Raw genomic sequence first — 26,703 nt, 5'->3', positions numbered from 1 at the left:
CTTGTCTAAATCCTTGAGAAGCACTGCCAAAGCTCTGCTATGATGGAAGACAAGGTCTCAGTCAGTTTGTCAGGCTAACACAGATTGCAGGCTCTTCCTCTTTTGCTTTTCTGTACATCCAGTTGTGCTCTGGAGTGGGAGTTTTTCTTCCACTAGTCACTGGCTAGTGGTTAGTTATATGGTGTTAGAGTATCCTAAGAAAAGTCTGGCACTATACCCCAACCCTCTTTTATTGATGATTTCCTTTGTCCGTTCCTGAGTCAAGTTCTGAAAGTATGAATTTTACATTTTTAAGCCAAAGCAGGTCTTTCCCATAAGGAAATGCTGTTCCTTCCAATACACTAATATGGCACCTTTGAATTATGTTACTACAAAGACATGGGGCCTGATTATGAGAATAGGTGCTATTTATTACACCTGACAAATAACTAACATTATGTATTGAATGCAATAAATAGCACCCATTACAATTATTTGTGGAGAATAACATGGAAAATATGTACCTTATCCTTTTCTCCTGTTAAATTTTGGCAGTTTGATCTGCAGAAATTAAAAGATGATTGAGGTATTTAATGCATCCAATAATTATTGGATGTATTAAATAAATACCTTTCAATTCATAATTCCAACCTGTATGTAAACAGGGCTTTAAGCACGGGTCAGAATACACTAACCCACTTGTTATTAGGCCCATACAAACTCTACATTCCTGTATGATGTGACTATATCCATGGCCTTGAGGCCTCCAAGGAGCCAATATTTAAGCTAGGTTTTCAAAAAGGTTTACTTGCACAAAATATGCTGGCTGCACATTTTGTACAATGTAGCTAAGGGCTGCAGTGGCAGCCCCAAAGCCGTGCTTTGAAAGTCACGTATGGGTGCTGTGAAATTGAAATGCAATCTACATGTGCTATCTATCTGACCTTTATATACTGGTTCCATTTAAATAGCACTATAGTGTAGACATACGCAAAAGCCTGATTATGTTTCCTTATCACTTACCAGGTGAGAAAGTCAGAGGACAAGCACTGGGAGGTTTTTAGCAGCCTCTCCGGGCAGAGTGCAAAAATGTCAGGAATGCAGTCACAAAATAGTGAAACCACTCACAAAGATGCACTTTCCTTTAGTCTGCACTATGTATAAGCCAATGATTCCCTATTCACTCTCAAGCAAGTAATTGAAATAGTTGATGAAATAGTGCCCATCAGTCTAATAATCAGCTGGGTGTCACATGTACAGCTCATATCCATGGAGCAGATGAATGTCAGAAATAGGGGTTGGCGGAATGTTTAATTTTGCCTATGGAATTTGGTGACTCTCTGTTACTCTTGTAATACGGCGTTCCGGCCAAATTCTGACAATCGCAGTGTAGTAGAAGTTTTTCCCACCAGGCTCCAGAAATACAAGCACAAGAGAGATTTGTCATCCCCTAGTGCCATTGTTTAATGCAAGTGTTCAGAGGGCTTCTCCTCAAGTAGATTTGCTGATGCCCGAGTAGATTTTCTACTCAAGCGGCAGCAAAATTAACTCAAATGGCTGGGTGCTCTTCTGCAAAACATGGTACAGTTTGCACTGATTTTTCAAATCTACTCACACTACTTGCTCTAAGCACGAGCAGTGTGACATGCATATTTCTGCCCATTGGCAAAACTCTGCAGAATCGCGTGGAGTTTTTATGTAACTCCATGGAATTCCGTGGAGTGAATCTCCGCTAGTTCCGCCCACCCCTAGTCAGAAAGTGGGTTATTAATACAAAAAAGGAGAATACTTAACAACCTACTAAACACATCCCATTTAGGCTTCAACAAAGGTTTCTGTGAAGCCACTTGTCAACCCCTGACAGCAACTGCCCAAGCAGCAGGCAATTCTCCAAAATAAATGTGTTTTCTGTTGAAGCAACACAAAGCATGTTAAAGTCATAAAAGGCACACATTAAATCCCAAACCAATGTAGAAAATGTAAGTGTGCCAATGTATAGTTTTAACTTGTGGTTGACAGAGAACAAACTGCTGTTCAGACTGACTGCAATGGAGCAGAAATGAAATACATAAGGCAGGTTGCATTGGTCAAATTGTTTGCCATCTTACTTAGTCACTATTATGTAGGTTAAGGACTTCCAGTGGGGCGAAGTCCAAGACTAAAGCCAGCAAGGGTCCCTCAAAGTCAGACACATAGGTAGTTGAGCTCCTGTAGAAGCCATTCATTTTAGCACCAAAAGCTCCGACCAGGACAAAACTAGATTTCATAGCCATTGGGGTCGCTTAACTACTACAATAAATTTGCTTGAGTCAAAGGTTTTAGCTTCAGACTTTGCCACTATATTGATTTCCGGAATCCACCCATAAGGCAAGGCTGGAACATCTATGCCCAACTTGGGTGCCTACTCTTTGGCAAGCTTCAGCGTGTTGCACCTTAGCACTTTGCCTCATCCTCTCGAGATGGAAATAGTGATCTGCCCAAGTTCTCTGAAGGGTTTAGTCCTCAGGGGACATCTGGGCCCTCTTGGAGTCAGAAGCCCTTATACTTTATTGACCTTGTAGCAGGCAAACAGAATATCAATTATCTGACCCTTGGAGAGAAGTTCCTGTCCCTGGGTGCTAGAGAGACTCAGGAATCATTGTCTCCTCATTCTCCCAGGCTGGTATTCTTCTTCAGGTGCAGACTTCCCAAGACCAGGAATGTTCTGTCAAGGTGGAGGTGCAGTCTTTCCTATGCACTAGGCAGTGATCAGAGAATACTGCCTATCAAATCCTACCCACCTACCTTCTCACCCTATGCCCACTTCTCTTTGTAGGACATCATCTTTGTGTTACTGTGATAAATTACAGAAGCCCAAAATCCAAAATTGTGAATCTTTTCTTCCATGAGAGAGGAGTCTGCCTCTCTCTAAATCATTCCCATACTTACATGAGGTTTCACCCCTTTGCCAGGAGCAAGAACGTGCACCAGAAAGTAAAAGGGTGCCCTGGTATGAATGGGAGCAGATCATGTCATTCTCATCTGGAATCTCCATGTCAAAATAAGTATTGTGAAGGCTGACCTATGTTCTGCCATTCCCAGTTGGCTAATCCCTGTTATTTGGCACCAGTTGCTGACAACAGCTCTGCTTTGTTATTCTCAGAGGCCAAACTGTCTAGGGGTGGAAGGAAGTAGTTTACTGATTCCTGATCTTCTTTGGGCATCAACAAACTCCTTAATAAGGCAGCCAAGTGCTCACTTCAGGGCCGCCTCATTATTATGCTAGTGACGTCACATACAAATGTAGGACTTGTCTACAAGGGATGCCTCAGCTCTCTCAGGTCCATCCAAGGGTTGAGCAGGAGAATGTGGTTACAGGAGGGGCTAAGAGAAGCTGTCACTGCTCTTTGCTCCTCCCTAGTCATACCCACCAGTGTGAGCCACTTTGTTTCTGTTGGTGAGGAGGAAAGAGGACAGGAGGAGCAGCCCATGTCCTCCTGCTATTATTCACAACCCTTCCTTCCTTACCAATAGAAGTAACAAACCAGGAGGTGGGAACTGGAAGGGGATGGACAGGATTGTTCCTACTCCCCCCCCCTTCCAATCCTCACTTTCTTATACAGGTTCAGTAAGCTCCTTCCTGACTTAATGCTTTACCTATTCAAGGGGAGCACTGGGAGGGGAAGAAACAGTACTTCTGTGTACCTAGAAGGATCCAGACACAGTTTGGATTATCTTTAGCCTAATAAAATGTCTAAACAGTGTCTGTCTTCTTTTCTGGGGTCCAAACACAACAATGCCTGGTTTATCGCTGGGAGAAACACACCCTCTTCCGAGATAGGAGCCTAGGTGATATTTGGATTTTTACTTAGACTCAGAAAAATTCCAAATAACACTTGGCTCATTGCTGGGGTGCAGACACACTCACACACATCTGCTTTTTTCCATAGGAGACCAGATATGATTTTAATTTTTTCTTATCCTCTGAAAAAATCAAAACACTGCCCGGCTCTTCTCTGGGGTGCAGAATCACACATGTCTGCACCCTAGCGAGAGGCCTTAACTAGTGCCCAGCTATTCGCTGGGGTACAGAAACACCAGCTTAGACATTAGGTCATCTAGCATCTAGAGAAACATAGCAAGCACAGATGTTTCTGAGCATTAGGCATGAGGAAGAGTCCTGGTCGTGTCACATGTATGTACTCTACCAATTATTCTTATGCAGAGTGTCCTGCACAGCTCAGACTAGTGAAAAAATGAATTTCCTCATATTTCTGTGACAAAAAGTTCCAGAATGTGTGAGGAACAGCAACACTCCCACCATCCAGAGTTCCCACACTTCTACTAGTAAACATAGCACCTCACGTTTTGGTGGACTTATTATAATTGAAAGGAACAAGCCAAATATGTGACAACATGAAGTCAATGTAATGTGAAAGTGGTCTTCACAGTAGTATTCACGGGGTATCTCTGATCGAAAGACAAAAACCTTAAACCGGGATTTCTCTCACAGCTGCTTTTGTTCCAGGGTATTAACTGTTGGCACCCTGATCCTCTATAAAGCCCATACATGACCAGTAATTCAATGCTCATGAGACCCAGAGTAACAAGTTTAGGGGTGTCAATCCCCAGCTGGGATATGTTCCTGCATGAGGGGGACTGGAGGGATATACAAAGTTTTGGGAAAAATGTTAAAATGTAACTAACCTTATGTTCAGTGTAATCTTGTGGCAAGACAATTAGGGAGAGAGAGGTCTGGTACCTAGAGGTAGAAACCTTAGCATAAATGACAAACCTTTATTAGTGTGATATCTTTCCATACAGCCCAGAGATTATATGTGTGACCAAAATATAGATACCCTAAACTGGGATATATCTTGCTACTGCTTTCCAAATTTCCAAAATGTACTATGAATGAGTCACTTACATTCATAATGTTTAGGGGCCACATGTACGAAAGTTTTGTGAGTCGCAAATTGGTCGCAGCGCTATTTGCGACCGTGCAAAAAGCGAAATGGGTTGTTCTAATGCCATTTCGGAGTTCCAAATAGCGATGTGACCAATTACCACCTCGCAAAATTTACAACTTGAGATTGCGACTCGCAAATACAAAATCGCAATTTGCGAGTCGCAAATCCAGAGTTTGATACATGTAGCCCTAGATTCCTTATCTTGTGAATACCCTGAGGTGCCACACTGGATGCAGAGATTTTTTCATAGGATTGCTCCCTATGCCAGCAGATGGTATTGCATAGCTCCTCGTCAGCTTCTCCCCCCGCCCTCCGGAAGTGACATGGCAGCTGCATATATGCACCACTTATTTGCAATGACATCAGTTTTTTCTTGATTCTGTCTGCATTGTCAGATGCAGAGCCCAATAATTGAACAGATGTAACATTGTGCCGATGCCTAGATTGTAACATCACCTAATATGAGTGATTTGGAAGGAGGGGCTTTAGTGGCACTACCAATTTGATACATCCTCTAAGAGGAGTGATGATTTTTATCTTTAATTTGCCTAAACATCGGTTGTCCTCAGATGAGGATAAAGTTTTGAGTAAAGATTTTCTTTTGTACCTACCGAACATACAAATTTCTTTAGTTTACACAAGGGCGTTCTGAAGTTTTTCAGATTAATTAGACTCAAATATCACTTTTCCACCATACCAAAAACTACTGGCAGGGTTGAGTCCCCCTTTCATCTGCCATCTACATTCACACCGCTTTCTTCTAGTATGCCCCCAGAGATTCTAACTTTTGAGAAACGTCCTTCAGGAAATCAAGGACATTAAGGATTCCTTTGAGCATGTACCCTATAAGATAACCTTTAATGAATGACAAGCCCTTGAAACTTTGAAACAGAATAATAACATGGTTATAAAACAAGCATTGGTTATTATGGCTATTGATTATTACGGATATTGGTATTGTTATTATGGATACTAATAACTATGATGTGAAATTCTACAACAACTTTCTAATACTGATTACTATTCTCCTTTGCCATCAGATCGTGTATCCAGGATTAAGTCTTTGATTAAGGAGGGCACCGACAGAGCCTTAGAGTTGGGGAATATTTCTACGAAGGAACATGTATATCTAAATTGTGCCTATGCATGCACGCCCGTTCTATACCTACTCCCTAAGATACATAAAAACCTACAGAACCCTCCGGGTAGACCTATTGTATCTGGATGTGGTTCTGTTTTGGAGCCACTTGGGAAATACATACTTAAGGTTCTTAAGGAACTAGTCCCTTCTACTTCGAACTACATTAGGGACAGTATGGATTTGATCCAACAGGTTGAGGACATGACTTTTGATCCTGAAGATGAACTTTTGGTGGGCCTGGACATTGAGGGCCTGATTACGACATTGGTGGATGGGCTACTCCATCACAAAAGTGACGTATATCCCGTCCACCGTATTATAAGTTCCATTATATCCTATGGAACTTGTAAAATGGCGGGTGGGATATCCGTCACTTTTGTGATGGAGTAGCCCATCCTCCAAGGTCGTAATCCGGTCCTGAGTCCCTATACACTAACATCACCCAACTAGAGGGACTGGAAGTTATAAAACGTTTTTGGGATTCATGCTTTTCTCCTACCAGAATACCCACTGAGTTTTTAGTTGATTTGTTATAAATTACACTGACCAATAATTAGTTTTTTGTATAAAGACACTTTTTACCTCAAGAAGAAGGGGGTATTCCATGGACCACTGCCTGCTCTTAAAAAACGAAAATGCAAAGTTTCATTTTTTTAAATGCATATCCTTTTCCTTATAGGAACAAGCTGCGTTAAAAAAAAAAAAAAAAAAAAAAGCTTTAAAAAAAATCAATCACAGGCATGGTGGTGAGCCCAGCAAGCCAACATCTCTGCGATGACTGCAATTTCTAATGGGTAGCAAATTGCAACCTACCTTATTGATATGCATGAAGTAGGTAGATTTGCACCCCACTAGGAGTTAATAATGAAACTAAAAAGAGTTTAGTACATTAAGAATACCGATTTCCTAATTACGATTCGGAGAGAATCACAATTAGGAAATCGGTATTCCTAATGTTAGTACAGCTGGCCCCTAATTTCCTACATTTGGTGTTACTGGACTCCAGGTATATGGGGAAACACTTCCTTGGCTAGCGTTTTGGGATTTATGTTTGTTCATTTGAATGATGCAATAAAGTACTGAGCACATTTTTCATTATATTTTCTGCTGCAATGATATACTCATGTGGTGTTAGCACCAATACACTCCCTGAGGTGCGCCAAAAAATACATAGCATGTATGGATTCAAAAAATGACCACGGAGCTACATGTGTCTCATCTTAATGGTGTTTTTTGTTTTAAAAAAAAGCTCCATCTGTGGGCTTCCAATACACGATCTAGGGGTGACTTATTTAATATTGAGCAATATCCTTTGCTACAGGACAAAGACACTTTGGGTTTGGGATACTCCATCACAAACATGGCCAATGTTCCATCTTTGTATTACCAGTCTGGTATAGGCCATAGCACTTGTACTGTGGCGGATGGGATAGTCGGTTACAATGCCCTTTCAAGGAAGCTTAGCAGATGCTATACTGCTGTTGAGTAGTTTAGTGTTTATTAATAGAATTAAATTGGAGCAGCGCAATGAACATATAAGTTAGCCAGAAACTCAATATATATACACTCCAACTGAAAGCTAACGGAGGTGCTAAGGAAAGTAGATTAAGAATGTTGAGATAGAAAAGACAGAAACCCTTCATTGGATGAGACAGTAATATCTATGGCTGTCAGATGATCCACCAGGATGGTCAAATTTGACAATGTCAAATGCAGCTGACACAGCCAATAAAATCAGGCCACCTACACTGACAGAACTAGCTGCCATCTGGTGGTCAACAAAGGCTACTTTTAGCAATACTAGTCATTTTTTGCTAGTGAAGAATTTGAGACTGTCAGCATTCTTCATGAAAGTGTAATGGTTAGTAGTTGTGTTTGGAGGTGTAGGCTTGGAAGCCCTTGGCTGGTGCTGACAGAAAAGAAACAGATCAATGATAACTTTGGTTACTCTCTGTGGTCCTAGTTCTCCTGGTAGCTTTTTAGACCGCAGAGTGCGTTACTCAGAATGAAGAATACTGTGCAGTATCAGAGCAATACACAACCAATGTTATGGATGTTCCCACTTTTCTAGCAGTTGTTTTCTGTTCACAGTATTCAAGGTTTCCCATGTGAAATATGAAAGGAGAACTTTAAGATGTGCAGTAAATTCCAAAACTAGTGCTCATAATGAGGCTTATGGGCTTTTCAGTGACTTCTAGGATAAGCACAAATATACACATGTAAGCCTTCTTGCCTGAACGTAAAGAAGCTACAGACGGGGGTGAGCACCTTGAAATTAAAACTGTCTCTAGACATGTCTCTGAGACTATAATGATAAATTACTCAACGTTTTAGTGGAAGCTTCTGTATTGCTATTTGCTATTTTGTTTAAGGAAAGCGAGTGTTGATTGATTGATGTACCTTTCCAAGCTACATAGGCGCGTGAAATCGTAAAACTCTTGACATGTCCTATTTAATGACATTTTATTTAAAACTGGCACTACTTTCAAGAATTTCTAGATGGTGATTTTTTAATACATGAAAGCTGACAGAAACTCTCTATAAATTGATTTAAGATAACCCCTGGTGGCAGCATTATTCCACAAAAACGTTTTATGGAAAAAGTCTTCCAAAAATATATCAATGTCAATCTTTGGCAAGTGGTAGACTTTGCCAAAAAAGCACTTTTTCTATCTCACTGCTAATACAGTGTGGGACAAACTGGAGGGTTTTGTGAAGAAAAAGACACCCTAAAATGAGAGAGTTTGCAAAGGAAGCTTTTCTTCAATTCCTTCTACAGATATACTATGTGACAAAAAGACAATCTATTACTCCACATGGAAGTATCATCACCAGGGTTGTATTTAACTTTTAAGTAATGACTACAGTCTCACACTGATCCAAGTTAATCGGCTAGGCGTAGTATGTGTGGTGTCCCATTTTTTTACACTTATATTGAATACATACCATTCACTAAAAAAAAACTGATTTTGAGGTATGCCTTGTGCAAAATTTGAAACTAGATGTGGGCACATCTTGTAATCTTACTGTTTAACTATGTAGCTAAGATGCAACAGTTTGTATATGAGTACAACTCTCGTGTGTGTTTTCATTACAGGTTTGTTATTAGCAGAGATGTTGGGCCTGATTTAGATTTCGGCGGACGGGTTACTTCGTCACAACAGTGACTAATAGAACGTCTGCCAGAATATAAATCCCATATGACACAATGAGATGGGTTCATGACCATGTTTTTTACAAATGCTATTTTCATTGTGGTATCCTCTAGGGGCTGTTCTAAACATTACAGTCAGCATATCAACTTAGTACAATGTTCGTAGCAGAGAAAATCGCCCCATAATACGTTGCAGGGCATTACATTTACAAAACATTTTTGCTCATAACTCAGTCTGTGGTTGTCCTAGGACAATGGGACCACCACCAAAACATTTACCACGGTGTGCTCTTTCTGTCTACATCATCACTGGGTCCCCACATTAGGTTAGTGGGGACCGCAAAATAATACCCCTTCCCACCATCCCACCATTCAGTGTCTTTTTCAGTTCTTTCAGTGCTGGACCTTTTGTTTTGCAGCTGGCAGTAATTTAGTTTTAGGGGCCTTGTTTGTTATATCATTGCAGTAGGCCTGCTAGCCTTCAAAATGTATAATGCACTATGCCCTCTAGGAGCTAAGTATATGGTTACACTGCATTACTTTCTGCCATTCTCTTTTCATGTAATAATGCCCTCTAGGGGCTAACTATATGGTTATATGACCATGTTTCTTACAAGTGCTATTTGTATTGTGGTGTCCGTTCTGAGCATTACAAGCAACATAATACAATATTCGCAGGCACGAAAACTCACCCCATGATGCTTTGCAGGGCATTACTTTTACAAAACATTTTTGCTCATAACTCAGCCTGTGGTGGTCCGAGGACAATGGGACCACCTTCAAAACGTTCACCACAGTGGGCTCTTTCTGTCTATATCATCTTTGGGTCCCAACCCCTACCACCATTTAGTGCATTTTAAGTGCTCTTGTGGAAGTAACTTTTGTTTTACAGCTGGGAGAAGTTTGTGTTTTAAAGGCCTTATTTGTAATTTCATTGCAGTAGCCCTGCTAGCCCTAGAAATATGTATTACCCTCTAGGAGCTAAATATATGGTTACAGTGGATTACTTTCTGACATTTTGTTTTCATGTGGTTATGCCCTTTCGGGGTTAACTATATTGTTACATGACCATGTTCCTTACAAATGGTATTTCATTGAGGTGGGGGCTGTTCTGAGCATTACAGTATAATGCCAAAAGTTCAATTCTGATAAAGGTTTTTATTGGGTTTACATGATAAGTTTATATGTTTTATTAATCTCTCCTTATTGCAGTTATGACCATGATTCAAGCCAACTTAACATCCTTATTCCACTATGACTGTTTAAACACTCTTGATATGTTTGGGTGACCCTTCTAGTTTGTTTCTCGTGTTACTCCTCCGTGGCTGTATTGTGTCTTTTTCTGGGAATTGTGTTAGCCAGCCAGCAATTCTGATGGTGGGCTGCTGAAAGTGGTATTCTATTGGAATTAGCATGACAGATTTAAATTAGGAAGCTAAATGGCAACTTTTTCATTTTTGGCTACAGCTAGAGGAAGAAAGTGAATGGAAGTGCTTTAGTTATATGCAGGGCCACTGGAATTATGTGGCAGAAAGAGACCAAATTATGAAGCAGGATTGACCAATTTATGTGGCAAAAAAGTCCAGTTATGATTTTACAACGCCAATAGCTTTAACTCAAGCATATGTGAGACCTACTGCATTGCAAATGCTTGTTTTTCTTTTGTCAGTAAAAACTTTCAGACTTTGATTGGTGAGTGAGATTTCTTTCACACTGTTTTTCTCTCTACTTATGATTTTCAAATCCATTTCAACTGGAACAGAGGTACATGATACATTGTTTCTTTATGTTGCACATTCATTCTAATGCAGCAACATAAAGTAACCAAGTATTGTTTGTGGAACAGGCAAATTATACTTTGTTCCTCTATGTGGATGCCTCACAGCGAGTGTGCCACATAAAGAAACAAAGTATAATTTACCTATTACACCTTGATTTGTTTTTAGAATATCAAAGAGGGAGAAAGAAGTGGCTGCCAAATGTTAGCTTTTCACTTAAATTTGGGAAAACTGACAGAAGATATACTGCAAAAAAATCCTAATATAATTAAAGGCTTATTCTTGAATTTTGCATCATAGGCCATTCAATGATGGAAAAACAGTTTGAGTGGTACTTCACCTTTAATGAAAGTGAAGAGTAATATTTAGATACGTTGTCATATACTAAAGGATGTGCCAGTGTTCCTCTTAAAGATGTTTTTGTAGTACCTACCCTACTGAAGGCCAGGAGGAAGTCCAATTTTCCAGAGTGACGCATGCAGTGACGCAACTTCCAGTAGATGAGATGCTCCCAGGCAAACACCAGCAAACTCAGGCCCATGGCCACCAGCAGCATGTAGAAGACACCCGCCATGTTGTCGATGTCCAGCTTGCTGCTCATCACCTCGATCTTGTCGTTATGGCAGATGCCCGAGAGCCACAGCCTCTCCAGCATCTCGATTTCATCTGTTGGAGGTAACATCAAACAGTCTCAATGTTCTGGCAAGCCAAAACAAAGTGTGAATAATACATCAAATGTAGTGTGATTTAAAGAAATACATTCCTGCTAAACACTCACAAATACTCATTGCAGGCCCAGTTAAAATCTTTACATAAAATGTGAGACTTTTTTTACAAACATTTCATGAATTTTTGTGCAAAACTTCGCCAATTTAAAATCCATCCAATGTGCTTAATTTTTAAATTAGCTTTTGTGGGAGAAAAAAAATCATAAATATTAACCATTAAGGTAAAAAGCACCTAAATGTAGTTTTTGAAAGTGGACCAGTTACAGGAGTTTTATTTCACTTATTCTGAAAAATTAAGCTAATTACGTATCAAAGGAGAAAGTTCTTGAAAAATGAGACATTTCATGAGAGACATACTTGTACGAAAACATAATTGTGTGATTTCATGAAATGCATCTTTATGAATTACACCACATTCTGCTGTGGAACGAGAATTTCTGAGTTATGGTTACACCAAAGATCACACGTTGTCCGATGTCAGCCACTTTTTACATTTTAACTCAGAGCAGTTTACATTCTAGAAATTGCAGCTTCTTGCTCCCTAGTACAAACCCAGTACTACAAACTATCAAAATGTATAGAAAAAGATGTAGTCTGGGTGAGATTTTCAGATCTAACTTGAAACAGTGTATCATCTTGATATTCACAAATACAAACAAGCAAAAGATGTGGCTTTACATGTTTTCACAGCAGGACTGTCACTGCGGAAATATTTACACCATGCAAAATCTCAGAGCAGTACTTTATTCTATGGCCCTGATAACTTTAAAAATAGTTCACTCAGTCACAGATATCCCAAATATATTCAGCAATCTCAGACATATGGATTCCTATGTAGACCCTCCTTGCCTGTGATGTAGATGCCGTGCTTTAAAACAAGGCCGTCTTTGCGGATGCCGCTGCCCAGGCCGTGCAGGGACAAAGGGATCGTGGAGACCTAGCACTCCCAACTATGCTGTGGTGGCCCTGAATTATCCCGATCGATGGTGACAATATTTCTCATTCCTCACAGGGACTCTACCAGGCCTCAGAGAGCACCTCTTCATGGCTGGAACCGCATGGGGCAGCAAGACCCAACCTAGCAGCCCGCAAAGATTTACCCCTTCATGGGGTCAAATGAGCACAGGTCGCTCATATCTTCCTGCCTTGTGGTTAATACTGTGTTGGACTGAGCCAATTCCGGGCCCTTGCCCAAGTAGTCCAAATGAAGCACCAGCTCTTCATTGGATTCAAAATCATGAGCCCGCATCTGGCTGTTGTCTCAGGCCTTGTAGGTGCACACAAATGAAAGCTCATTGACATGGACGACTGCTTTCTGTGGGACAATATCAGCTTCTATGGGAATCCCAAGTAACTGAAACAGGCAGAGATGTGCGCATTTCTCCTCAACCTCATCCCTAAAATGACTGGATTGTCCTTTTCCCCCTCCCTCGAAATCCAGACTGCACAGAGGACACAAGCCTGCCTGGAGCACATGGCATCACTATGTCCTATTATCACCTCTCTCTTATGACACTCACACACCTGGCGATCCTACTAGAAGCTCACAAACATGACCCATATGACTTGGATGGCCATCAGAGCCACACTGCAGCGAACGTCTCCCCCAATACAAATGCCATACAGCTGGAATTCCTCCCTCTTTGCCCCCAGCTTAGAAAGTAGGATATCAAATACGGACTACTGGAACCCGCTATTATGTGGATAACCATGGATAGGTGCTCAAAAGACTTTCACTACCAACATGTACTACAATGTTTTCTGGACTCCCTGGATGACCCAGCATGATCACCTCACGCTCCTGTGCTGCACATATGGAAGGAACAACTACCTCCCACAAGATCCGCCACACTGAGGATGCAAACAAGATTGGCCCAACCGGAAACCACAGGAGGATGAAAAAGCAATAAAAACATTGGAAGACTTAACCCACTCTGAAGACAAGGACAAATCTAGATCCTTCTTGAAACTTACACCCTTACGGGCTGATCCATATGGTCCACTCCATTGAGCAACATTTGGAACTCTCCTCCTCCAGCAGACTGCTGTACCCAGATGGAGATAAGTAACATATAAGGAGAATGATTATGCTCTGTTCCTCCAAATCCTACCCCTGATTCTCCCCACAAACAAACCCCATCACTCATCCAAGCCTCCTGTCCCTCCTTCCACCGTATCCCTCATATCTCCCTGCCCCTTCATTACAGGGAGGGTCCCTGTTTGAGATTTGCTACTCTTCCACCCCAACCTAATGATTTTCTCCTGCTCTTGCCCTACCCCTCCTATGAACGATTATAATGTACCATGATGCTGTTGTGTTACACGGTCCACACTACCACCACCCAAATGTTCCTAATGTTCTTAATGTTTCTAATGATCATACAATTCATAGAATTTGTGTAATCCTCTGTTGTTATATATATTGACAAAATGTAAAAGCTCCAATGCTCCCATGCTCTAATCAACTGTGCTCCGCACTGACGAGGGAGAACGTCCAGGTCTTGCATTCTGCAGCCACACACCCCTTTCCTGTCCTCTTATGTAGTGCCATACTACCTACCACTAGATTAGCTATTCCACCCCTCTGAGGTCTGGATCATCTTAAATCACCAGTACTGAATCATACCCTCCCATGCGCTCCCTTTGCCACTCACCACGCTCATCCTAAGGGACCAAAGAGCACTGTGACCCGCTTTGCATTCCCCACCCCCTCCACCAACCTACCCTACCCCCACCTGCCTACTCCACCAAACACAGACCCAAACAATTATCTAACCCGGATGACATTCTCTCACATCCGCTCCCCTACCTTCACCCCAACTGTCATATAGGAGGATACATACTAATATGCCTTCCTTGCCGCCCCCACCACCCCAGCCTGACTGCACTGTAGCTCACAGGACACTTGCAATTACACCACTCCCCTGACTATGTGGACCGCCCCTTGAATGGCTTCAGCGGCCTGGCAACCAGAATAATCATTCTAGCAAGGGCACCATCATTCTACATTTGCACCCAACACTATCACCTGATGATCAAGGACACCATGGAGGACCTACACCCACCACAGACAGTTAACACCACAGGACTGATCACATCTCCACTATTCTCCACATACTGACTGCTCCACTTTACCAACCACTAAAGACTTCTGATAACCAGCCCTTGTCTTCCCCAGAGGCCCATCCTACTCATCTCCCTGCTGCCTGAAGTCCCATACCCTCCTTCCTCTCTCCTCCTCCTCCCCCTGCGGACCACACTTCCCCCCACCAGGCTTCCATATATATTAGCTATACCTGTGTGGACACCCTCTCTCACCTTGGATGGCTTCCACCGGCATCACCTAGAACTCAACATCCATGTCATAGAACACCTATAGAACATCTTACATTAAATCACCCTGGCCACTTACCATTGTCTTTCTCAATGTTAACGGGGTGACTCAGTATGTGAAAAGGAAAAGGAGTACTGACTTACCTATGCTCATAATAAATGGGCATCACCCTCTTAAAAGACACCCACCTTTCTTCCTCAGAAGCTGACAAACATAAAATAAACTGGGTGGGGAAGATTATCTATAGCTGCAAATTTCAGGATGCCTCTCCCCCACCAGGAACCCATGGTTCCACTAGACATCCAGTTAATGTCAGGTAGGCATCCTTATATACAAAGCCCTGGACAGATACTGACAGTAATTTTGCTTTAATGAAACTCAAGATTGGCTCTAGGACTCTCAGGATGGATTTGATATATGGCCCCAGAGGCCCAAAGACTGCCTTTCTTCCTCATCTCCACAGGCCACTAACTGAACTTGCCACACCTCACATTGTAATGAGATGAGACTGATACCTGGCGCCATACCCTAGCCTGCACTAAACAGGCTCCATAGGCTGATGGAGTGAAGCAGAGAGAGCCCTTTTACGGGACTCTGTGTGATGACCACAACCTTTCTGACAAGTTGGAGCTTGCTAAATTCGAAGGATAAGGAATACTCATTTCAAATTGTGTGCAATACCGGTCCATGGCACACAATCTCGACTAGACAACTTCCTCATCTCTTGTTCGGCCCCATCAAGCATCAAAGATTGTAGGACTCTAGAGAGTTCAGACTATGCCCCGATTCACTTAAGCTTAGACTATAATAAACAAACAGTGATATGCAAGCCATGTTGCTTTAATGTGATACAACATGATTCCCCACAAAAAAAACAAAAATGGCAAGTCCACATGGTCTCATATCTAGATGATAACTGAGAGTCTCTCTCACCACCCCAAACACTGTGGAGCGCAGCCAAAGCTGCACTACCAGGCCAATTGATAAGAGATGGGCAGTAGGCAACGGGCAGCAACCCCATTAAATGGACATTAAAATCTGTACAAGTGCTTATACATTGAACCCATCACTGACGAACGGACGCACTCTAGAGAAGGCCTAAATGGAGCTTAATCTGCTCTACACTGCCAAAGCAGGATATGCCCTCTACAAGTTCAAAGCCTGGCACTATCAACAGGGTGAGAAGGACAGAAGACTCCTGACCGTGCAACTACAGCAAAGGGAAGCCATGACCTCCGTAGCGGGGATTAAGTATAACACTGGCCACATAGTTTGCGACCTTCAAGGTATTGCAAACACTTTTGGCGCTTTCTACACAAACATATATAGCTCCAAATTTCATAAATGTGCAGATGACATAACTGCACTTTTTGCCAAATTAAATCTTCCCAGTCTCAATGAGAAAGGCAGGAATCTCCTTAAAGGTGAGATCACCAAGGAGAAGGTAGACCAGGCCAGAACTAAGTTACCATGAAATAAAGCCTTAGGAGAAGATGACTTCCTCGTGGAATTATACCAATGGACCAAAAAGGAATGCAGTGGATTTGCTCTATGCCACTTTCCAGGAAGCAGAGCAGAACAGCTTGCTTTCCCTCAGGGACGACACACTGGTGATTACAGTTCTCCTATTGAGTATTTTGGCAACGCGACTCAAACAAGTCATCCCAAATTTAATCCATGACATCCAAGTGGAATCTGTCCTAGGAAGGTCAATATGTAATCATCTTAGCATCCTGGACTACCTACTCTGGCTCTCCAAAGACTCTCCAGATGTCACAATTGCCTTCTCACTAAATGCTGAAAAGGCGTTTGACTGAATAGAATGGGAATATCTTTTTCAGGTGCTACTGCATTTTGGCCCAGGGGAAAACTTTATCTTGAATATACAATAGCTCTATACCTACCCGACAACTTAAGTCAACTGCTAAGGCTTCCTGTCAGATGTTTTCCCAGTCAGAAGAGGGACCAGACACAGCTGCCCTCTTTCCCCCCCCTAATTACTCTGGCCATGGAACTGCTAGCAGATGACATACATCAATACTCCAGGATAGAGAGCAACCCCACTGCAGAGATACTCCTATATGCAGATGGCATATTATTTATGATTATGGATTGGGACAGCTACTTGCCAGACCTAATGCCCCTCATACCATCCTTCTCTAGGTTATCGGGCTACAGGATTAACTGGGACAAGTGTGAAGAGCTCCCCATGTCACGCACCACCACTAACGCGTTTATCTCGGGATTTCCATTTCACTAAAAGCAATGCCGGCTGAAATATTGTGGTATCCTCATCAATAGAAGGTTAGAAAATATGGTTAACGTTAACCTTGACCTCCTTGTTGGAAAAACTAATGGTGAGTTTCAGAAATGGTTACACCTTATCCTTTCCCTCCGGTGAAGAACATAAGCTGTCAAGATGGTTATAGCCCCTGCTTCGCCTATGTACTAAGCATGCACCCACCCAATTTCATGGACAATTTGGAGATCAAAGGGGTTCATGACATTAAATGACATCATCCACAATGGGGAATTAAAAACATTAGTCACTTTCGGAATTTCGGCTACCCCTTTCACAGACACCCAACTTCAACACTGCCTGAAGAGTACCCTGGGGCCCGACCATGGATCATACCAATCTCACCTATTACACAATACCTCATACCCTGTGGCACATACAAAGACTGAAATCAGGACTTTACAACCTGATAATCCAATATTTCTACTCGCAATCATTGATGTCCCACCTCGACACACACTAGCAAAAGACTTTACAAATACAATACACCAATGATGATGGGAAGGAAGTGATAGCAGAGTTGGACAGGCGGCCACAGTAGGCATGAATGAAATTCTGTCTCTTCTAAACAATACAAAGCTGGGACTGGACTCCCCAAAAGCTCACCACCTCAGGCCTTCTTCATCATTCACAGTGCTGGAAATATACACAACTGGACTGCAAAATCACACACATTCTATGTGATTGCCCAGCCATCTCCCAACTATCGGACCTTATGGCCGACACCCTAAACTCAGAACCTGACCTCCCATCACCACTACAAAAGACCTTGATCATGCTTAATGACTATACTGATCTGTCTGACTCTTCGACCCATGTAAGGCGACTGCTATCAACAGCATTGACCACTGCGAAGATATGTATAGTATGCAAGTGGAGTGCAGCCCAACTACCCAGAGACGACTAATTGTTGTCAGAGATGTACAAAGTAGCATCCTATAAGAAAATGATCTACAGATTTCAAGATAAGGAAGACGTGTTTGAAACTGACTGATCTCCTTTCCTGCTGCTAGAGGATAGCATTTAATAATAGCATACCACAACACTGTCCCAAAAGAAATGCACACCTACATGCAGCCCCCCTTTTAAAGAGTATTTTCTCTTCTATTCCTTGTGTCCCTCTCCCCCTTTTTTCTTCTTTCATCTCTTCCCACTTCCTGCCATGACCCTACCCCACCAGGACCTCTGACTGAAATAACTGGCTCCTTGTCACGTGCAATCACTCTATTTAGACATTCCTCAATGGCCTATTTGTGAGAAGGTTGCACTGAAAGTAAGTTGATCTCCTCAGGTACCATGCTACATCTTGGCTGCCTCTCCCCGAGTCTCACACTATCATGTTACATAGGAAAGACGTTTGTTTAATATTGCTCTGTCTCATTTTGGTCCACACCACCTTACTTCATAATGATGGATATCTGTATTACGTCTGTATTATGTTATGCTCCTAGACCTTTATGTCAGCTGTGTAAAAGGACTGATCAGAACCCATGAAGGCTCTTTATCTACTTGAATCTGTATAATATATTGTTGTGAATGATGGTATGTGAACCGTGATATTGCTTTTGTAAGAAGAAATTATTGTGGTATTGGCATTCTTTCCAGTCAAACACTAAAATCTAATAAAAAATTTAAATAATAAATAAATAACAAATGCAGGTCAAGAGCTGTAATAACAATTAATATTATTGTTAGAGCATGTGAATAAAAAGTGCAAAAAAACCAAGTCTAAATAGTGTGCAACAAAAAGGTAGCTTCTGAATTTTCAGCCCACTGAAGTCTTCATCAAAGGGTGCCACCTCAGAATCATAAAGCAGATGTGGGTATGTGGGTATGCAAACTTTCACTGAGTATGCACAGAATAAATCAATTACTCAAATACAAGCTAAGCAACATCTGACAGAGTGACATTTTGCAAATGTTTGATGGGTGTCCAGATTATCATGTATCTCTGGGATGTATATGCAAGACCTGAACTTTACTTTTGCAAACTATCTGAAGCTTGTTTTAAGGATTCTCATATCTCTACGAAACTGCTGGGTTAGGGGTGGCAGCACCTCTGCTTCTAGGAGACTGAGTCACTCCTACACCAGTTGGCAGCTGTCAGGCCCAATCCTTCCGGCTCTCTAGCAGCACCTCACAAAAATACAAATAGTAAAGATGATTTCTGGCAGGCTAGCGCATCGACTCTGGAAAAATCTCTGGGAAAATCGTGGTTGAACAAGTATTATCCTTTTGTCTCGATTGCAATAAGTTTCTTACATCCACACATACAAGAAAGAAGATACAGGATAGTTTTCAATACATTTTGTTGAAGAGACTGCAATCAGCAATAAAATGCATGAGCTGCAATGATTAGGATAATGACAAGTAGCTAAAGCATGATTGTGAAAATAGGCGATGTAAATATGAACAACCCCAATATATTGCAATAAACATGAATATGCTAATTCCTCCCTAAAGTGTATTTGCTACCCTAAAGAGAGCAAGGCGTGATAAACCTAATCTTCCCATGCCATGTCCATGTCCATGAGAAGCACCCCAAGCCCCATTACCTTAGGACAAGGTCAGCCTTCAGTCAGATGCACGAAGGCTGAGGTCTGCTCCAAAGTGATGTGCAGTATAGATGGAATATCCTGAGTGGAACCCCCTCTTATGGCCTTGGTCTCACAAGATGTTTTCATAAGACACATGTTAATGTTCGTGCAGACATCCTGACAAGGGTATGTACCTATATGTTAGATTGTGTGTGCAAACTTGTGTCGGCAATATCATAACAAATGCCTCACATGTTTGCATTCTGTTCTTGTCCAACAAAAAGCAAAGAACATGATGACAATCCAACACATACATTACTGATAATGACGCTTTCACAATTGATTATGAAATACAAATATTTCTTCTAAAATGTGAGCAATGCTAAAATGAATAAAAACGAATAATAAAAACAGAGCATATTATCTAGGTAAAAGGATACAGGCCTGCAAGCCTAGCTAAGCTAAACTCCTAAACCCATGCAAACTAAAATGGACTCACAGCAAGCTGATAGTTTAGCTTTCTAAAGTACTCTGAAGGAAGGCAAGACTAAAACTCTGATGATGCATTACAATAGTAATCTGAACGTCCAGGACTGGAAACAAGCTGTAAATCTACCAGTGGGAGTTTATCACAGTACTGTTTAATATTTATTCCTTTTAATTGTGAGAGCCATCTTTCCTTCCCACGTGTCCAGCATTTTTTGTGTGGAGATACCCCTCAAATTGTAGAGGGGACATATGTTCCTTTGTCTAGGTAGAAAGAATCACCTGAGCTCAGAGGTCTAGTAAGGATGCCAAATGAATTTAATTCAAGCAGGGCTGATGGGGGAGTCAAAATCAGGACACCGAAAGCAATTCACACTACACCTGCTGAACTAATGATAGCTATGCTCCTGTCTGAGCCTGTAGTTCATTGTTTATTACCACACTCTTATATTGTATTATACTGGCTGGTATTGAAGCAAATGTGGCTTATTGTTTGGCATGCTTCATGCAATGGAGAGTAGCTGCTTCAAAGATCACAAACACTGATGCTAGTGGTAGTTCCTTTTTTATTTAAATGTGACCAGTGATTGGCTCATTTTTTTGAGCGCCAGCTGAAAGCTAAATATAAGGCTGCATTTTGGGAAAGTTCAAATTTGATAACGGTGAAAGTGTCCAATGACTGATTTGATATTTGTGACTACTGGTGAATCTGGCTGGATTGTCAGCATGATTCTATTTCACAGCTAAAACATGTGCCTTCTGCTATCATTTTCAACACCTACTTCCAACAGCTGTCACCATGTACCGATCATTCCCTTACAGAAATCCTTCCCCCAGCTCTTTACCAACATTGCTGCTTCTTGAAACTAGAATCTAGGGGGTCTTTTTTAAGAAAGGGCAAGTTTGAAAAGTTCATGGCTGTCACCATTCTCAGCTTCCTGGTTTAAGATTGCATTCACTCATGCCAAACTTGCATATTCCAAAACTCATTTTTCATTCATTGTGAGATAAATGAGATAACTCACTTAAAAAAACACAGCAATGGTGACAATTCTATAAAGACGTTTACTCTGCACAGTGGCATGTGCATGCAGACTTTTTCTCAACCAGCTTATCGTTTGCGAAATATGTTGTCCCAAAGACACAATTATCAGGCAAACATCGGAAAACATAACTTTTACTTCACAAGCTTTTGAAATTTCCCATACAACTGTGTGAAGGATGTGAGACAAAAACATAGCAAAGTCACACACACAGCTACACAACACAACTACACACAACCGAACCTAATTCTGAGAGATGACACCAAACACTAGAGATTCCAGAAACGTCTGATAATTAACCTGTGCAGACTGCAATTGACTGAAGCCCATATCCAGACCGAAAAACAAAACCAGTCCTGGCAAAAAAGTTTAAATTAGCCTTAGAGTCCAAGAGGCCATAAATATAATGTGGCCATTTAGGTATGATTGGATCATTGTAGCCCATCCATCTCTTAAAACTGGCCCATATCCTAATGCCCTACAGGAAAATTCCAGAGTATCAGATTGCCCAGTCCATCCATCTTCCTGCAGAGACCTTGCCTATGCAAAAGTGACAACCAAAGACTGCTCAATCATCTCACTCTGCTTCCCACTGAACTAAAGACCCATCTTCTTCTAGTAAGACAACTCGACATCGTCACACTCTGAAATGCCTTCATGGTGACAGACAGCTCTTTATGTTAACCCCTTATCCTCAGCTTCGGGATTCTGTAATGTGTTTCCAACCCAGGCCCCAAATCTGAACCTCCAGAAATACTGTAATTGCATTAACCTTTTTTAGGACTCCTGATGCAGGCAGTGATGACAGTCATAGATAACAACCCGAGCATATTTCCGAACAGCAGAATCTGAGAAGACTCAGCCACACAGCCATACTAAGAAACTTTATCCACTTTCTTAAGGTTAAGGATCCCACAAGAGTGTCAGCTTCTTTTACCCAAACTATTATTGAAGCAACACATACAGTGTCCTTCCCAGTGACAAGACAGGGTTGGGTGGTCTCAGCTAGCAAGTGGACCTGATACTCCATAGAGTTCTCTGTACACCACTCACCAGTGATGCTCGTGCTACGATATAAATGCTGTCTGTGAAGTGCCCTGCTGTGCCTTGAAGCCAGGTCTGTGTTACAGAAAATATACTGCTCTAGTGTTTAAACACACAAAGGCTTCTTTTGGGCAGAATGGATGAAACGTGAGCACTTTTACTGAAGGAGAAGGAAGAATATATTAGGAATGAGCAATCTGCACTCTCTAGTTAGAAGAAATTGTGGATGGTGGGCTATACACAAAAAGCTAATGGCTTGGTATGATATTTTTTTAAATAAATTGGATGTCTTTCTTCTGAAAATGGCTGAATACAAATACAGTAATTGGTGAGATATTACTACCCCCACACTCCTTACAAAGCTAAATGATTTTGTTCAAACATTTTGTATGCTGAATAAAAAAAACATCCCTTTCCAGAAAACGGAGTCTATTATCAAGATGTTTCGGAGACTATGCTATGGAACTATCAGTTCATCAGTTCAACACAGATTATAACATAATCGATATTTTAATGTATTTCAAATAGTTACTGGGGAACGCTGGAAATTACGGTGCCTAATTTAAGCCTTTTTGCCATTATCAACTGAAAAAGAGTCAAATACTCCTAAAAATGAAATATGGAGTTAAAGATTTCAGTAGATTGTACTCTGTTTAAATTATGACATACATTTTAAACCTCAAAAGCATTCTTAAAATGGCAATCGTCCAGGGTTATTTTTTTCCTTCAATGGCTCCCAACCCACATTTCCTGTGCTGGTTTAGGACTCAATACCATTGGCTGCTCAGCCTTCCACTTTGCTCTCAGCATTGACAATCGCAAATCAGGAGAAGTCACCTACCAAATGATTTCAGTTTTTTAAATGTCAAGGTGATGTTGCTATAGGAAATGTCGGCCACCGAAGGATTATAGCCCTAATTACAAGTGCAGGGCTCCATTCCAATCCCTTTGCAAAAGCTTCTTTGCACAGGAATCGGAATTATGAATTTTGCAATAATTAGCACACCTTCACAGTTTCCTCTTTACAGATTCCCGCAGGCCAAACCTACATAAACTTACTGGGGTAAAAGACCTGTAAAAAAGTTCTCATTTGCATGTTAAAAACCCAAAATAGCAAGAATAAACATGTGGTAATTACTTTACCCTGGGGTAATAGTATTGACCATGTGGTAAATACCACACTCTATTCCAGCTAACTTGTAATGAGGGCCATAGATTTCAAAAAAGTGGAATGATTACTTACATTTTAGGCACAGGTTATTAAGACTCCCTTCTCAAGGAGTTACCTGGAGCTCTTGTATCCTTTTTAGTGATATACATGTAAAGTTAGCATTGCAAATGGCATTTCTTAACCAGAGACAATTAGGTTCACCCCAACCCTATTGGAATCAGACTTGGTAACACCCTCAGCTCTAAAAGTAAACATACCCTTTTCAGACTAAAGAAGAACTGGTAGGTGTCCCTCACCTCTCCTCTAGCGGAATATGTGTTTTTTTATTGGTATACTTACACAAAAAACAAGTAGTAAGGAGCATAGGGAAGAGGGGATACACTTAGTTGGAAAATAACATGGTAAACTCACATTATCCATGTACATATTTTATATAAATTCGCTGGAGAGATATTAGGGTTGACATAAGTATATATGTTATATACATCTAGGTCAAGGTACAGCAACCATTGATGGGTTTGTAATTATACATGTTCTAGAATGATTACTCCATGGAGGAATGTTTATCTGCTAGTCATACTGTGGATGATATCAACTTAGGAGAGGAAGGAAAGGAGAGGGGGAGGCAAGGGGAGGGCGATGGTATATGTGTGTAACTGATTATGACTAGTGTGTTTGACTTATTGAGGTGTGATTGTATAGAAGCAGTAAGATAGGCACTAAGTGGGTTTCTCTTCTCTTTCCATAAAGTGGTCTAATGTTCGCTATAAATTATTCAATGTCTTTTGATGTCCTTTGAGAGCATGTGGGCGTCTCAAGTAGCTTATTGAAGGGAAACATGTTTGAGGAATTTGCAATCTGCTGATATAACCTTATTTGCAAAAGCTAGAAGGAGATCTAATAAGGTTATGTCACTCTCATCAAGATTGGGTCTAGTTGAGATGCTCAAGGGCCCAATATAATTAGTGGTAAATTTAGGGTAATAGATGTCTCAAACATGTCATTGATTTGGTTTGACCAAAAGAAAGATAATTGAGGACATTGGAAGAACATATGTTCGTGGGATCCAGGAGCACTTCCACAGCTCCAACATTTGTCATTGTCTCTGAGACCCATCTTGTGCAGCCTAGCTGGAGTCCAGTGGAGGAAGTGTAAGGAACAAAAATAGATTGGATCAGTGACGGGGCAACTTTATATCGAAGAGCATATTTTCCTATATTAATCCAGTTCTCCTCAGGAATCTGTATTAAGTCAGAACCTCCTAAACATTTAGACCATTTAGACCGAAGGGGTGACATGCCCGGTGAGGTAGGTGTCTCGAGAGCTTTGTATATCTTGGAGCAGATATGTCCTGAGTAATGCCTTAGTTGCGTTTGAAGCACAATCTAGTTTAGAGTGTTTAGCTTTAATTTTTAGAACACTACAAAAGTCGATTGGGGAGGTTTGTGTTTTGCAGCCAAAAAAGCAGAGGGCATAGGTTCTCCGTTGAAGTGATATAGGTCACGAATAGCATGGATGTTTTTTTGAGGCCCATGAACGGTGTAGTTCATTTATAGAGTCCATTTTTATTCTGGGATTGTGCCACAGAGAAGCCATTAAAGATCTGTGTAATGGGAAATGGGAAAATGTGAGTGGTTATCTAATACTTTAATAGTGGTAGCAGTGTCAACAAAGATCTCTTGCGATATGGGTGGTCTGAACTTTTTCATAGAGAGATGTGTGGCGGGGGAGAAGGGTGAGCATATAGACTTTTCAATTTCAAGCCATCTCGGGGGATCAGCAGCCAAAAAGTGCCCTGTGATGCCAAGGAAGCCGTTTGATATAAGTTCCAGTTTGGTAATCTGCATCCCCCTTCGTGGGTGCCCTTTCTTAAGGCCTTAAAGGAGATTCCAGCTCTCTTCCCCTTCCACAAAAAGGGGGATGTTAGGTTATCTAATATTATGAAAAAAGGAGTGAGAGAGTTGCATTGGTAGGTAGTGAAGTTAATAATTAGGGGATCATTATTTTCAATGTCTGAATTCTGCCCCACCAGGATATATGTTAGGGTGACCAGGCATCCAATACATTTTTTATCTTGTTGATAGTTTTCTCTTCATTTATTTGAAGCGTACCTGGGGTGTCTCTAACAAACCAGATACCTAGATATTTAAGTTGTTTAGGTTGCCATTTGAGGCCTGAATTACCCAAGTGTGAAGCAAAACACAGCAAATCAAGGGGGAAAACCTTGGTCTTTTCTTTGTAAAGTGTATAGCCAGAGACCCTAGAGAAGTCAGATATTATATTGATTAGTGCCGAGATTGCATTCTCTATATCTTCTGAGTAAATAAGTATGTCGTCAGCATAAGCTCAGGTTTTATAGGTGTTATTGCCGAACTTGAAACCTGCAATCTCAGGGGATGATTTAATTAGTAGGAGCAAGGGATCAACTGCTAAGAGGAATAATAATGGGGATAAGGAACAAACCTGTCTCGTGCCTTGAAATAGATCAAATGTTGAAAGCTCACTGTTAATCTGGATATTTGCTTTCGGGTTGGTGTATATGGCCATCGTCATGGGCTTCTAGGGTAGCGTGCAAGGACAGCCAGTATACCTTGTCGAAAGCTTTCTCTGCGTCAAGCGCTAGTGCAGCGGTTGGTAGAGTTGCAATTTTCACCTTATTTATGATGTGGCAGAAGGTACGGATGTTGTTTCTTGCCATTCTTCCTTTCACAAAACCTGTTTGGGAGTTATGTATGAGTTTTTGGATGATAGATTCAATCTGTTTTGCTAAGATTTTCGCAAATATTTTTGCTTCCATATTGAGTAAGGAAATGGGTTGATAATTATTTAGGTCTGTGTGGTCCTTGTCCTCTTTTGGGATTACTACAATTGCTGCTTCAGCTGCGGTTCCCCAAACCTTACCTTGTTATACAAAACAATCTAGTGTGTTTCTCAGTTGGCTGATCAGTGAGGTCTGAAAAGCTTTGTAAAAGGAACTAGGGAACCCATCCGGTCCTGGTGCCTTGCCTGATTTGATATATCTAATGGCATGACCGATTTCAGTAGAGCCAATGGGCTTAT

The 26,703-nt window shown here is 41.3% G+C and overlaps 1 protein-coding gene across 1 annotated transcript in view; it reads right to left on the bottom strand.

The window, feature by feature from the left end:
- GRIN2D (glutamate ionotropic receptor NMDA type subunit 2D) overlaps nt 1–26,703 on the bottom strand; it is a 1,291,669-nt gene that overhangs the window by 105,426 nt on the left and 1,159,540 nt on the right. Inside the window, exon 12 of the mRNA XM_069200679.1 lies at nt 11,435–11,667. Within this exon, the coding sequence (XP_069056780.1) occupies nt 11,435–11,667 (233 nt within the window). The remainder of the gene's footprint in view (nt 1–11,434; nt 11,668–26,703) is intronic.

This window comes from Pleurodeles waltl, chromosome 7 (genome assembly GCF_031143425.1).
Source record: "Pleurodeles waltl isolate 20211129_DDA chromosome 7, aPleWal1.hap1.20221129, whole genome shotgun sequence".
Lineage (NCBI taxonomy): Eukaryota > Metazoa > Chordata > Amphibia > Caudata > Salamandridae > Pleurodeles > Pleurodeles waltl.
Note: the sequence above shows the minus strand (reverse complement) of the source record. Positions and strands in the feature narration are given on the sequence as shown.